General features: G+C 48.1%; 1 protein-coding gene across 3 annotated transcripts in view; it reads right to left on the reverse strand.

The window, feature by feature from the left end:
* ARHGAP39 (Rho GTPase activating protein 39) overlaps window positions 1–15,756 on the reverse strand; it is a 157,002-nt gene that overhangs the window by 78,436 nt on the left and 62,810 nt on the right. For all 3 annotated transcript variants that reach the window (XR_015743332.1, XM_087931811.1, XM_087931810.1), the window contains exon 2: window positions 2,917–3,351. Coding sequence is in view for 2 of the 3 variants with exons in the window: in XM_087931811.1 (XP_087787937.1) it covers window positions 2,917–3,351 (435 nt within the window). In the remaining variant the exon portion in view is untranslated. The remainder of the gene's footprint in view (window positions 1–2,916; window positions 3,352–15,756) is intronic.

Consider the following 15,756-nt stretch of genomic DNA (forward strand, 5'->3'; position numbering starts at 1 on the left):
AGAACAGAACAGAATAGAATATACAAAATACAGAGAATAAATGCAATGGAATGGAATGGAACAGAATATAGAATAGAAGATTCAGAATGAATAGAATAGAGAATAGAATAGAATAGAATAGAATAGAATAGAATAGAATAGAATAGAATAGAATAGAATAGAATAGAATAGAATAGAATAGGAATAGGAATAGGAATGGAATTGGAATAGAACAGAATAGAATAGAATAGAATAGAATAGAATAGAATAGAATAGAATAGAATAGAATAGAATAGAATAGAATAGAATAGGAATAGGAACGGAACGGAACAGAATAGGAATAGAATAGGAATAGGAATGGAAAGGAATAGAATGGAATGGAATGGAATGGAATAGAATAGAATAGAATAGAATAGAATAGAATAGAATAGAATAGAATAGAATAGAATAGAATAGAATAGAATAGAATAGAATAGAATAGAAATTGGCAAATGTGATTGGACACACAAGGAATTTGTCTTGGTGCAAATACTCTCAGTACACATAAAAGAAAAGATACATTTGTCAAGAATCATCAGGTACGACACTTAATGATAGTCGTAGCGTACAATAAACAATCAAATCCTACTAGGAAACAGTCAATATAAATCGTAAGGATACAAGCATCAAAGTTACAGTTATACAGTCACGAGTGGGAGGGGATGGGTGATAAGGAATGATGTTAAGATTTAACAGTAATAGTAGTTCAGACTTTGTAAATAGTTGGACAGTGTTGAGGGAATTATTTGTTTAGCAGAGGGATGGCCTTTGGGAAAAAACTGTCCTTGTGTCTAGTTGTTCTGGTGTGCAGTGCTCTATATAATGCCAGTATGTCGCTCCTAATAAACCCTTTGAAGTTTTTTGAAGTTTGGCTCGAGGTGCGCGATTTACTTAAGGCGATTGCTAGAATCCTGACATCAGTCTTGTTTAGATATATAAATGCTGGGGACAATTGTAGTCGTAAATCAAGGACTGTCTGTATTCTCTGCCCACGTTCCTGGGTCCCTCACAGCTGATTTTCGGCCTCCCAGAAGCTGGAGGAAGGCTTCTGCAGGCTTAAAACTAGGCCCATTTCATCACTTCCCCTTTTACTGAAAATATCGGAAATGACAAAACGGGCCTAAGTCTTCGGCCTGCAAAGCCTGCAGAAGCCTTCCTCAAGCCTCTGGGAGGCCGAAAAAGGCCTCAAACAAGCCGAAAATCAGCCGTGAGGCACAGTGCAGGTAAGGGGGCAGCGGGGTGGGTGGGGTAGCGCGCGAATGCGTAGGGGGGCGTGGGGCGCATTGCCTTCTGGGTGCTGGCATGCAAGTGCAAGCATGCAATTTTGGGCACAAGAGCCTAAAACGGTTAGCCACCACTGGCCTAGGCACACATTTTGAGGGACCCTCCCCGCTTTGCTACCAAGTTCTCGTCCCCTCGTGCCGAGTATGGGAAAAGACCCCGTAGAAAACAACCTGTAGCTCCTTCCTTCTCCCTCCCCCGCTGGTGATTAATTACTCCTGGCACAGATCTGATAATTGCTATTATTAATTATATTAATGAGCCGCTACTCGGAGCTCCCAAGGGATGGTGCGGCAAAGATAGCGCATTCTCATCTTCAAAGAGTGAAAAAGCGTTTTTTTTTTTTTTTTTAAAAAAAAAAGAGGTTTAAGGGAGATTTACATGAAATGAAAAGAGGGATTATTACATTTGGGTTAATTTTTTACTTTTTGCTAATTAAGAGGGAGAGCGGAAGATATCAGAGAAAATCATCGAAGGACGATTGATTGGATTTTAAGAGTGAGAAATTATTCCAGGTGAATATATTTGTTGGGGATGAAGTTTGGTTTTTGGCTTGAAAATTCTTAAAAATCTTCCTCCTCCCCCGCCCCCTTTTAAAGATTTTTAATGTCTTTTTGTATTTCTTGTACAAGTGGTCCTGTCTCTCAACAAACGGCCATAACTGAGCCACAAATTTCCACCGCTCAGCAAGACAGTTGTTAAGTGGGTTTTTGTCCCGTTTTACGACCTTTTCCTGCTGTTAAGGGAATCGCTACAGTTGTTATAGCAATAGCGCTTAGACTTATATACCCCCAGTGCTTTCCAGCCCTCTCTGCAAAGTGGTTTACAGAGTCAGCCTCAGCCCCCCCATAACAATCTGGGTCCTCATTTTACCCATCTTGGAAGGACGGAAGCCTATCGGAATAGAGCTGGGAGGGACTTTGGAGGTCTTCTAGTCCAACCCCTTGCTCAAGCTGGAGACCCTAGACCCGTGATGGCAAACCTATGGCATGCGTGCCAGAGGTAGCGCGCAGAGCCCTCTCTGTGGCCACGCGCACCGTCACCAGTTGCTCTTCTTGTTAGGGCTAGTGAGGTGGTCTTTATGGGCACCGGAGTGCTGGAAAACGGCGCAGAAAAATGGCGAAAAAACAGGCCGTTTTGGGGGGCCCTTTTCGGGCTGTTTTCAGGTCATTTTTTCAGGTTGCTTTATGGCCGTTTTTTGGACTGTTTTCCAGCTGTTTTCCAGGCCATTTTCCAGGCCCAAAACTCCAGATCCCCCCTGAACAGCCTAAGAACATGCATGCATGCACACAGCAGCCACCTGGTCTTCAGGTTTCTGGGGTTCTGCCACGCTCACATGCACGCGCATTGCATTTTGGGGGCACTCTTTCACTCTTAAGTCCTTTAGAGTTCACGTCAGAGGTTTTGGGGATCTGAGCCAGAACATTAACCTTTCCGGATCGTGGACGCCCGAGTCTTCGTTTACATCAGGGGTGTCCAACCTTGACAACTTTAAGACTTGTGGACTTCAACTCCCAGAATTCCTCTTGTTAGCTCAGAAATTCTGGGAGTTGAAGTCCACAAGTCTTAAAAGTTGCCAAGGTTGGACACCCCTGGTTTACATCGTGAAATACCAACCTTTCTGCTTCTTCTTTAACGATGGCAAACGGAGTCGGCTGCCGGCTAGGCCGGTTCTGATCCGGGACTTTTTCTCCTCCTTCCAGCTCCTGCTCCAAAGAGGAGCTGGTGCTCCCTTCACGGCTGACATTGGTGCTGCGCCCGGGGCTGTTCTCGGTGGAGGCCCGAGGCGACTCGGTGTTCTGCTTCAGCGTCTGCAACTTGGCCAGAGGGATGATGTCGCAGTTCTGCGGCCGGTGCCACACCGTCCGCTGGGTGGTGGCATTGTAGTAGTAGAAGCGGGAGGTGTTGGGGTCGAAGAGCTCCCACCACTGGTTCTCGTTGGTGCGCTTGATGCGGACGCCGGCGGGAGGGTCCCAGACGCACTCGCCCGTGATGAGGTTGGCGTACATACGCTCCCGTGTGCGAGGTTCAATGATTTCCACCCATTCCAACCTGCGCGGGGAGAGCGAGAAGGGAGAGAAGTGTTAGAAGCTGGCATTGGTTGAAACGCCTTTTTCTTTGCTTATTTTGTCATTTTACTTCCTTTTAGTGTTTTTTTTTTCCGGTTTGCACGGGTGGGGGCGGGGTGAGTTTCCTACAGGAGACCCATGGCAAGATAGGAGATATATAGTGGAAGAAAGAAGATAGGAAAGAGGGAGGGAGGGAAGAGAGGAAGGAGGAGAGACAGAGGGGGAGGGAGGGAGGGAGGGAGGAGACAGGGAAAGAGGGAGGAATATAGAAAAGAGGAAGGAAGGAAGGAGATGAAGGGGGGAGGGAGGGAAGAAGGAGGGAGGGAGGAGACGTGGAGGGAGGGAGGAATATAGAAAAGAGGAAGGAAGGAAAAGGAAGGAGAGATGGAGGGAGGGAGGAAGGAGACATGGAGGAATATAGAAAAGAGGAAGGAGATGAAGGGGAGGGAGGGAAGGAGGAAGGGAGGAGACGTGGAGGGAAGGAGGAATATAGAAAAGAGGAAGGAAGGAAGGAAGGAAGGAAGGAAGGAAGGAAGGAAGGAAGGAAGGGAAGGAGATGAAGGGGAGGGAGGGAGGGAGGGAAGAAGGAAGGAGGGAAGGAGAGAGGGAAGGAGGAGACTTGGAGGGAGGGAGGAATATAGTAAAGAGGAAGGAAGAAAGGAAGGAGAGATGGAGAGAGGAAGGAAGGAGACGGAGGAGGGAGGGTGGGAGATGAAAGGGGACGGAGGGAAGGAAGAAGGAAGGAAAGATGGATTTATTGCTTATCCCTTTACGAATAGGAATCTTCTCAAGTTCTGGTTAGACCCTTCTAGGAAGCAGATAAGGATCAACAGAATTCAGGGGACGTTGGATTTAGTTCGCTTGTGACTACATAAGGATCCTAGGCTAATTCCTCTTTTGACTCTGCCCTCAGTCTCTGCCACCCTTTCTCCTACCTCATCTCCTTCATGCGATATCTTGTATGTTAGCCCAGCCTTTCCCCACACACACACACAAAAGCATGTTAGATCCAGGAACATCCACTGTGTGTGTGTGTGTGTGTGTGTGTGTGTGTGTGTCAAAGATTGTTGTTTCGACAAAAGCAGGCAAGGATCTACTCTTTTCATGTGCACTTTGTCTTTTTTTTGGGGGGGGGGCAACATTCCTGGTCACTCCACCATCTTTGTTGATGGTAACTACCACAGGAGACCTCGGGAGACAAACTGGCAAAGGCAACAAAAACACCGACCACAACCTCAAACATCAGCAAGGAAGATTGCCAAGGAGGTTCCAGTTGAATTCTTTTGCTCGGAAATTCCGGATTTCTGTTTTGGATTGTAACGGCAGATGTTTCAAACTGCAGTACTGCTTATCCCTCCTACTCATACAAATAAATGTAATTAGCTACCCCTTCCCTTAATTGTGGCTTATGTTCTCAAGTTGTGAAAGGGAGGAAATTGTGGAAGACACCCATCGAAGACCGGAGGGAAAAAAAAAACAGAAAAAAATACAGATAAAACTTTCAAAAGCCGTGTGGGAAGCAACCCCCCCCCCCTTCCTAGAAGATTGAAATACTTTGAGGAATATTAAAAAGGCAGAATATTATATTTCCCTCAAGGAGAAATGGAGAAACATGTTTTTTTAGAGGAAGAAAGCTGGCCTCCCCACAGCAGATGCCAGCACTTAAGAGATAAAGAGCTTCTTGAAAGAAGCAGCCAACCATTGAGATCAGGGGTGTCAAACTCCATTTCACTGAGGGCCGCATCAGGGTTGTGTTTGACCTGGGGGGAGGGGTGTGGCCAGCTCGACGTCACTCGAGTCGGGGGCGCCTGTGGCAGCCCGAGTGCTCTGCCAGCAAAAAGGGGCTCCCGAGCTCCATTTTCGGCTGCCATGGTCTCCTGCAACCCTCTGCCGGTGAAAACGGAGCTCAGAAGGGCCACGGGCTAAGTACCCTGTGGGCCGGCTCTGGGTCCCGAGCCTCGAGTTTGACACCCCTGTTCTAAGAGGCCTCCATTCAGCCATGTTATGCATCTGAGCGCAGCCCACCGTCAGGATTCCAGCAATCACTCTAATTAAATCATGATTCTCGAGCCAAACTTCAAAAAATGTCAAAGGATTTAATCGAGGTGACATACTGGCACTGCCCTGGATGAAGCCAACTCTGGCATATGTAATTTACGGTCACCTGTTACCCTGTTTCCCCGCCCTCCTGGGTGTCTCATAAACCAGATTCTCCAATTGAGCATGTTCACAGGCTGGGTGTCATCATTCAATCGTTCTCCAATTAAATATTGCTCTGACCCAAACCTTGTTCCAAGGAACCAAACACCAGACGGAGGTAACAGCAAAACCTTTTCATGATTCTTTACAAATTCCATTCCTTCCCGGTTAAAAGGCTGTTTCCAACTAATTGTCTCTGATAAGAACAAGCTTTGCCAAGGCGGTGCAAAGCTGACAAGAACACTAGATAAAGTTACTCAGAAATGTTTCAAACACAAAGAGTCTCCAAACACAAACTAAGAGATTCCACAAGGCTCGAGTGCAAAAACTTCTTTGCTTCCTGCAAAGAACTCTGGTTTCTCAGCTGGCTTTTATCTCTTAAAGGAGAGGCCATCACCTTGCAGCCTTACTCCCGAGTCTGCCTGTGTTGCTGCAGCTGCTCTTTCCTTCGAGCAGCCCTGCGCGCACACGCACTTGGCACAGGCTCCTCGGGGACTTCATCATCACTACCGCCAGCCTCCACAACCTCCAAAGACAGCACTCCACTCCCTGATGGTCCAGGCCCCTCATCTGAGTCCTTGCTCTCCAAGACCTCAGCTGTCCACAACAAACCACAACAAATATATTTGCGGAACCACAACCAATATATTTGCGGACAAAAGCTCCAGTAGTTTAGTTACAAACTTTTAAAGATAAAGAGTTGGAATGTCCTTCCGATTTCACACTGTTGCACTTGCTCTTCCAGATTCCCTTCCTCCTCCCCCCCACACCCTTCTTTTATGGCAACTCCTAAAACAGGCCTAGGAATGTTTGATGAGCTGACACCCACTACAACCCGCCAGTGCACGTGGCAAACAAGGACTGCAAGGCCCATCTGTTCTGCTTTTCAAAGCAACGGCGAGCGAGCCCCAATTAAAACGGAGGCAGCTCAAATTCGGTCATGAATTATCTCCTGGGTTCTAGGAGGCCCTTCCAGTTCTGGCTTTGCTCCCAGGTTGCTGCGTCTGTGCAACCAGTCCCGTTGTGGTGCATCTAATTTTCTTTTTTTCTCCCCCTGCCACCCCGTTTATGTCTGCTCCGCTTTTAAGAACCTATCCTGGTTTGTTAGAAGCTCCTCGGAATCCAGAGAGGAATGGGATGAGAACAGTGTTCTGGTTGCTGTAGGAACAGCAAACGGGTCGCCAGGATTCAGAAGAGCGTTTCTGGGCCTCCTGGGTGCGCCGTCGTTGCCCAGAATTGTCCGTTTTTATTGTGGTGCCTTTGGTTGCCATGCAGGGAGGCATCTCCCAGGAAACACAAGGTTTCCATGGCTGCTTTCTTTGCATCTTGCAAAGAGTCCCCAGCACCAGGGATATTTATTGAAGTAGCAAAGAAAAGGACGCGGAGGGATCCTTGATGCTCTCTGAGCATCGGTGGTTTTCTTACAGGTACAGCTAAGTAGCACTGATGATGTTACCTAGTAGGGTAATGAAACCACCACCCAGCTCAGAGACCCCTAAGAACCCCACGGTCATCATCATCATAGGCTTTCTCCTCCTCTTCCTCTTCCTCCTCCTCTCCATATCCCTGCTCACTTCCAGCACTGATGACGATATCTAGCAGGATAATGAAACAGCACCAAGCTCAGAGACCCCCAAGGATCCCACAGTTGTCATCCTCCTCTCTGCAAACTCACCATGGCTAACTCACTACGGCCAACTGGCCCTGGACAAATCACCATAGCCAACTGGCCCCAACCCATTCACCATGGCCAACTCACCACAGCCAAATGGCCCCAGCCAACTCACCATAGCCAACTCACTATGGCCAACTGGCCCCAGCCAATTCACCATGGCCAATTCACCATGGCCAACTGGCCCCAGCCCATTCACCATGGCCAACTCACCACAGTCAAATGGCCCCAGCCAACTCACCATGGCCAACTCACCACAGCCAAATGGTCCCAGCCAACTCACCATGGCCAACTCACTATGGCCAATTGGCCCCAGCCAATTCACCATGGCCAATTCACCATGGCCAACTGGCCCCAGCCAACTCACCATGGACAACTCACTATGGCCAACTCACCTTAGCCAACTCACCATGGCCAACTCATCAGGGTACAAGAGTTACACTCACATTAAAGAAATGGTGGAATAGAATAATTAAAGAAAGGATGCCAAAGGAGGGACAGAATGAAAGGCAAATCATAACAATTAATATATATATATTTTTATTTTAAAATAACTAAAACTGAATTGTTAAATTGTCCCGTGGTGAGTTAGCCATGGTGAATTGTCCCACTCTATCGTTTGGCACCCCAGGACAAGACAGGAAAGGAAGAAACCTACCCTTGTGCGTTTTTTTGAGAACTTCGGAAGAAAGGGTGCCCCAAACGTGGATACAGGACCCATGAAACCGGCCAGATCAACGGAGTGTATCATCGTTCCAGCAACCCTCCATTCGCCCAATGACTCTGAGACAGTTATTCCTTTTTATTTGAATGGTAACTGGCACAACTGGGGAATCCCAAATCTGAAAGTTTGGGCTTCCTTACAATAAGTAAAAGCTAGAAATCCACCCCCTGCACCCATCATCGCATCACATGCCCCAATCACCATCTGTCCCAAGTTAAGACTTCCTCTCACTTAGGTGCAAAGCAACCTGACCTTGAATCGGAAAAAGAATGTTATTATGTCTAACTAGATATCCTCCAATATATTCCACTTTCCCAGACTCAGATGGGGCAGCGTGGGAGCATGTGATCTCAAAATGGCTTCCAAAGCTGACAAGGTGCCTGGTGGGAATTCAGCCGAGATCTTGGAGGGCCCTGCTGTGGCCCCCAGGAAGCTGAAAACCTGCGCGGTGAGAGGCCCTGCCCTGCGGTAAGGAATGACCACCTCCGCTCAAATGTGCCGTGGCACATTTTGGCAAACGGATTGCCGAGGCTGCTGCATGCGCTGTCGGAGAACTGTGGGTGCCCCTGCTTTTCCTGTGAGAACTCCCACTCACACGTGCACATGGCAACGGCGGCTTTTCAACATCTACTTGCGGTATGTGCCGCCTGCCGCCGGGTGAGGTAAGAGGAGTTGGTGCCTTTCCCCAAATTCCTCTTGTGGATCGGTTTGGCAGGGACATTGGGTCTCCCCCTCCTCCTCTTCCCCCTCCTCCCCTCTGCAAATCCCCCTCCCTTCTAGCACTGATAAGATTTTCTAGTTTGGGTCATGAAAGGTGTGCAAGAAAACCAACAAGCTCAGAGACCACCAAAGACCCCACAATCCTCCTCCTCCCGCTCCTCCGCCTCATCCTCCTCCTGTCTGCAAACCTCCCCATCCTACTAGCACCCATAACGTTACCTGGTTTGGGTCATGAAACATCTGCAAGAAAACCACCAAGCTCAGAAAGCACCAAAGACCTTGCTCTCCTCCCTCCTCCTCCTCTTCCTCCTCCTCTCTCCTCCTCCTCCTCCACTTCCTCTTCCTCTCCCTCCTCTTCCACACAAACCCTACTCCTTTCTAGCACTGATGATGTTACCCAGTCAGTTGAATGAAACCTCTGCAAGAAAACCCCAAGGACCCACAGTCCCTCCTTCTCCTCCTCTTCCTCCTCTTCTCTGCAACCCCCCCACACACACTTCTAGCACCGATAATGTTACCTGGTTTGAGTAAGGAAACATCTGCAAGAAAACTACCAAGCTCAGAGGACACCAAAGACCATGCTCTCTTCCTCCCCATTCCTATTTCCCCCTCCTCTTCCTCCTCCTCCTTCTCCTCTGTGCAAACCCCACTTACCCTAACCCTCTCCCTCCTCCTCTCTCTCTCCTCCTCCTCTTCCTCCCTGCAAACCCCGCTCCCTTCTAGCACCCATAATATTACCTGGTTTGGGTCACAAAACGTCTGCAAGAAAGCCCCCAAGCTCAGAGGACACCAAAGACCATGCTCCCCTCTTCCTCTTCCTCCCCCTCTTCCTCCTCCTCCTCCTCTTCCTCTCTGCAAACCCCCTCCCTTCTAGCACCAATAACGTTACCCTTATCCTAACCGTCTCCCTCGTCTTCTTCCTCCTCCTCCTTCCCTCTTCCTCTTCCCTCTCTACAAACCCCTCCCTTCTAGCACCAATAACGTACCCTTATCCTAACCATCTCCTCCTCTCCTCCTCCTCCTTCCCTCTTCCTCTTCCTCTCTGCAAACCCCCTCCTTCTAGCACCAATGTTACCCTTATCCTAACCATCTCCCTCGTCTTCTTCCTCCTCCTCCTTCTCCTCTTCCTCTTCCTCTCTGCAAACCCCCTCCCTTCTAGCACCAATAACGTTACCCTTATCCTAACCGTCTCCCTCCTCCTCTTCTTCCTCCTCCTCCTCCCTCTTCCTCCTCCTCTCTGCAAACCCCCTCCCTTCTAGCACCAATAACGTTACCCTTATCCTAACCGTCTCCTCTTCTTCCTCCTCCTCCTTCTCCTCTTCCTCTTCCCTCTGCAACCCCCTCCTTCTAGCACCAATAACATTACCCTTATCCTAACCGTCTCCTCCTCCTTCTTCCTCCTCCTCCTTCCCTTCCTCCTCCTCTCTGCAAACCCCTCCCTTCTAGCACCAATAATGTTACCCTTATCCTAACTGTCTCCTCTCTTCTCCTCCTCCTCTTCCCTCCTCCTCCTTCCCCTCTTCAAACCCCTCCCTTCTAGCACCAATAACTCCTTATCCTAACCGTCTCCCTCCTCCTCTTCCTCCTCCTCCTCCTCCTTCCCTCTTCCTCCTCCTCCTGCAAACCCCCTTCCTTCTAGCACCAGATTAGCCTTACCTGGCTTGGGTAACGAAACGTCTGCAAGAAAACCCCCAAGCTCAGAGGACCCCAAAGACCATGTTCTCATCCTCCTCTTCCTCCCCAGTCCTCCTCCTGCCCCCTTCCTCTTCCTCCTCCTCCTGCAACCCCCCTTCCTTCCTTCTAGCACCAGATTAGCCTTACCTGGCTTGGGTAACGAAACGCCTGCAAGAAAGGCCCCAAGCTCAGAGGACCCCAAAGACCCCTGATGAGGAGAAAGGCTGGCCAGCTTCCTCCGCCAGGAGAGGCGGCAGCTTTCCTGCGCCAGCTTCCTGCAGGAAGGCTCGCTCGCCGAGCCTCTTCGCAACCAAGTACCCCCACCCACCCACCCACCCAATGCCCCAGAAGCCTCCAAGTCCTTCGACAGTATTCTTCGTGCCAATCGTCCAAGCATGGGTGGTGGGGGGGTGGGCTGACGGGCGCAGAATCTGCCGTTCAATCTGCCCGCTTGGAACGGCAATGCAGACGGCACCGCAGGGCAAGCAGCCGCTTGGCACCTGCGCTTCTCACCCCTTTTCTCTATCCTGGAACTTTCCGGGGTTGGCACGCCGGGCTATAAAAACCACGAGGCCGCCCACAGAATTATGCAAGGCCCGGCATGCTTGCAACGATCTAAATTTGGCTGGTTGAAAGAAAAAAAAGCAAAGTTCGCACCCGCTGAGGCCACAGAGATGATCGGGACGTTCCAGAAGATGTGAAGAATTCAGAATTAAAGAATGAAATGTGGAATAGAATAAAGAATGGAATAAGGAGTGGAGTGGAACAGAGTGGAATGTAGAATAGAATAGAATAGAATAGAATGGAATGGGATAGAATAGAATAGAATAGAATAGAATAGAATAGAATGGAATAGAATAGAATAGAATAGAATAGAATAGAATAGAATGGAATAATGGAACGAAGAATAGAATAGAATAGAATAGAATAGAATAGAATAGAATAGAATAGAATATGGAATGGAATGGGATAGAATAGAATAGAAATAGGAAGTGGAATAGAAATTGGAATAAAAATTGGAATAGAATAGAATAGAATAGAATAGAATAGAATAGAATAGAATAGAATAGAAGGACAAGAGTAGAGTAGAATAGAAATCTAAATAGAATAGAATAGAATAGAATAGAATAGAATAGAATAGAATAGAAAGACAAGAGTAGAATAGAAATCTAAATAGAATAGAATAGAATAGAATAGAATAGAATAGAATAGAATAGAATAGAATAGAATAGAATATGGAATGGAATAGATAGAACTTGGAATAGAACTTGGAATAGAAATTAGAAGAGAATAGAAATTGGAATGGAATGGAATTTGGAATAGAGCAGAACAGAACAAAATAGGATGGGACCTTAGAGGTCTTCTAGTCCAGCCCCCTGCTCAAGCAGGAGACCCTGTACCTTTTCAGACAAATGATTGTCTGGTCTCTTCTTTAAAGCCTCCAGTGATGAAGCACCCACAACTTCTGGTGGCAAGCAGTTCCACTGGTTCATTGACCTCACTGTTAGGAAATTCCTCCTTAATTCCAGGTTGGTTGGAATTGGTTTCCAACCATTGATGATATCAAAGGACTTCCATTTTTGTTTTTTGTTTTTTTTTTTTTAAGCAAAGATGGGAGAGGAATTTTCTCTGCTTTAGCCTTCACTTTTCTCCCATTATTTTTTTTGGGGTGGTGGTGGTGGAGTTAAGTCTGCTTTTAAAAATGAACACACGGCACAAACACTGTACGCCCCTCGGAGTGCAACATACCAGAATACAGCCTTGGGCCAATCCTAATAGATAAGTCTAGGGGATAACGATGCCAAATTATGTTTCTAAACTTCACTTCAGTAGACCTCATTTTAGTCTTCCTAATCACAGCAACTGGAGGTCATCTAGTCCAGCCCGCTGCCCGAGCACGAGATCCTATACCGTTTCAGACAAATGGCTGTCCGGTCTCTTCTTAGAAACCTCCAGTGTTGGAGCAGCCACAACTTCTGGAGGGAAGCTGTTCCATGCATTAATTACCAAAAGAGAGAGAGGGAGAGAGTCGGAAGGGAACTTGGAGGTCATCTAGTCCAACCCCCGGCTCAAGCATCTCGTTTCAAACGAACGGCTGTTTAATCTCTTAAGAAAAAAACAGGGTTGGAGACCCCGCAGGACCAGGAGAGAAGGGTGCCAAGGGGATCTGCTCCGGCCCACTCCTCCCCACCCTCAAAACCAGCCAAAGACCACCTCCGCTTGCCAAGGACCACCATTGCCCGCTCTTTGCAATGCCAACCACCTGCCTAGGCCGAGACTTCTCCAGCTTCAAGCAGCCCCGATTTTCCTTTCCTGGCAAAAGCCTCCCAAATTTTCCATCCCAAACGTGTAATTATGCCCCACCCTTGGCATCCCACGGGCCAGGCTCTGCAATTACCTTAACAATGCGCAGGATGGTCAAATGGCCACCCAGGGCTTCCCAAATAACACCCTCTCTCCTTTCTCTCTCCCTCTCTCTCTCTCTCTCCTTTCTCCTTTTTCTTTCTTTCTCTTCCTCACTCTCTCCTCTTTCTCTCTCCTCTTTCTTTCTTTCTTTTTCTCTCTCTCTCCTCTCTCTCTCTCCTTTCTCCTTTTTCTCTTTCTCACTCTCTCCTCTCTTCTCGTTCTCCTTTCTTTCTTTCTTTTTCCCTCTCCTCTTTCTCTCTTCTTTCTCTTTCTCTCTCCTTTCTCTCTCATCTCTTTCTTTCCCTCTCCTTTCTCTTTCTCTTTGTCTCTTCCTATCTCTTTCTCTCCTCATTCTCTTTCATTTTCCTTTTTCTCTCTTTCTCTCTTTCTTTCCTTCCTTCCTTTCTCTTTTACTCTTTCTCTTCTTTCTCTTTTTCTCTTTCTCACTCTCTCCTTTTTCTTTCTCCTCTTTCTTTCTCTCCTCTTTCTCTCTTTCTTTCCCTCTCTTTCTCCTCTCTCTCCTGTCGCTCTTTCTTTTTTCTCTCTTTCTTACTCTTTGTCCTCTCTCCTCTCCTTCTCTTTCTCTTCTTTTTCTCTCTCTCTTTCTCTTTCTTTCCCTCTTTCTCTTTCTCTTTGTCTCTTCCTATCTCTTTCTCTCCTTTTTCTTTCATTTTCCTTTTTCTCTCTCCTTTCTCACTCTCTCTTTCTCTTTCCCTCCTTTCTCTCTCTCTCTCTTACTCTTTCTCCTTTCTCGCTCTTTTTCTTTTTCTCACTCTTTCTCCTTTCTTTTTCTCTTTCTTTTCTTTCTCTCTCCTTTCTCTTTCTTTCTCTCCTCTCTTTCTCTCTTTCTCTCTTTCTTTCCCCTCTCTCTCCTGTCGCTCTTTTTTTCTCTCTCTCTTTCTCTTACTCTTTCTCCTCTCTCCTCTCCTTCTCTCTCTCTCTCTCTTTCTCTCTCCCCTTTTTCTTTCTCTCTCTTTCTCTCTCCTCCTCTCTCTCTCTGAGCAGCTCGGAAAAGCTACGGTGGCACCATCCGTCTTAGCTCATCCAGCACTCACACAAAAGCCAAAGCCCAGGGAGCTGTTAACCCACAACCCCTGGAGCACGAACGATGCTATTCTGGAGATCCGGCTGCCTCCACGCCAGAGCTGAAAGCAGCAACTCTGAGTCACAGCTGCCCAGGGGGGTTAAATGCAGGCTGGCTTTGGCCAAGGAGATGCTCACTCGAGCGGATGTCGAGCCTGAAAAAGGAAAGCCGATCAGCTTCCGGCTACCTGGATATATATATTCCAGCTACCTGAATATATATGTATGTATGTGTATGTGTGTGTGTGTGTGTGTGTGTGTGTATACATACATACATACATACATACATACATACATATATGAGTCTCCTTTTTCTACCACCTCCAGAAATCTAGAAAAGCTTTAAAGTGGGGAGTCCTTGATTTATAACCAAAACTGAGGCTGGAGTTAAGTCGTGGCAGCCACTAAGTGGCCTGTGGCCTGGCAACTATCCAATTGTGCAAGCTTTTTTGACGCCGTGGTTAAGTGAAGCCCCTTTTTTTTTGCAATGGGCACTGTTTATGTTACCTAGTCAGGTAATTAAACATCTGTAGGAAAATCACCAAGGAACCCACAGTCCTCCTTCTCCCCCTCTTCCTCCTCCTCCTCTCTCTTCATCTTCTTCTTCCTCCCTTCTCTCTTCTTCCTCTCCTCCTACTCTCTCTCTCCCTTCTTCTCCTCCTCCTCTTCCTCTCCCTCCTCCTCCCCTCCACAAACCCCTCTCCCTTCTAGCACTCATGATGTTACCTACTCAGGTAATGAAACGTCTGTAGGAAAACCACCAAGGACCCCCACAGTCCTCCTTCTCCTCCTCTTCTCCCCTCTTCCTCCTTTCTCTCTTCTTCCTCTCCTCCTCCTCTCCTCTTCCTCTCCCTCCTCCTCCCCTCCACAAACCCCTCTCCCTTCTAGCACTCATGATGTTACCTACTCAGGTAATGAAACGTCTGTAGGAAAACCACCAAGGACCCCACAGTCCTCCTTCTCCTCCTCTTCTCCCTCTTCCTCCTTTCTCTCTTCTTTCTCTCCTCCTCCTCTCCTCTTCCTCTCCCTCCTCCTCCCCTCCACAAACCCCTCTCCCTTCTAGCACTCACGATGTTACCTACTCAGGTAATGAAACGTCTGTAGGAAAATCACCAAGGACTCCCACAGTCCTCCTTCTCCTCCTCTTCTCCCCTCTTCCTCCTTTCTCTCCTCCTCCTCTCCTCTTCCTCTCCCTCCTCCTCCCCTCCACAAACCCCTCTCCCTTCTAGTGCTGATTATCTTACCTACTCAGGTAATGAAACGTCTGTAGGAAAACCACCAAGGACCCCCACAGTCCTCCTTTTCCTCCTCTTCTCCCCTCTTCCTCCTTTCTCTCCTCTTCTTCCTCTCCTCTTCCTCTCCCTCCTCCTCCCCTCCACAAACCCCTCTCCCTTCTAGCACTGGTTATCTTACCTAGTCAGGTAATGAAACGTCGGTAGGGAACCCACCAAGGACCCCACAGACCTCCTCCTCCTCCCGCTCTGTCGTAAGTTGAGGACTACCCGTGTCTGAATCCGTGTTTAACAACTTCAAGATGGGCGGGCTTCAATCCCCAGAATTCCCCAGCCAGCTTACGTAGTAGGAAGCGTCACAATTCAGAGAGGTCAAGGAACGCAGGCGTTGGGAGAAAAGGCTGGAGGGCTTTGGAAGCCGCCGGAGATTCGCACTGTGTGCTCCTCTGCTTGGCCTCAACTGCGTCCAGGCCCCTTAAGTTTTCACCCCAATGCTCCACTTTCCTCTCCTGTTGCTCCCCCTTTCGTGGAGCCGTTGACCGCGAAACGGTAACCTCCAAATCCCGCCGTTGTCTCGTGGGACCGCACTACAGGCAATCCCCCCAAAGTTACGACCACGGATTGAGCCCAGAATTTACGTGGCCAAGCCAGACGTTGAGGGAGCTTCCTCCCATTTTT

Source organism: Pseudonaja textilis, chromosome 3 (assembly GCF_049901715.1).
Source record: "Pseudonaja textilis isolate UNSWEBS1 chromosome 3, rPseTex1.2, whole genome shotgun sequence".
NCBI classification, from domain to species: Eukaryota; Metazoa; Chordata; class Lepidosauria; order Squamata; family Elapidae; genus Pseudonaja; species Pseudonaja textilis.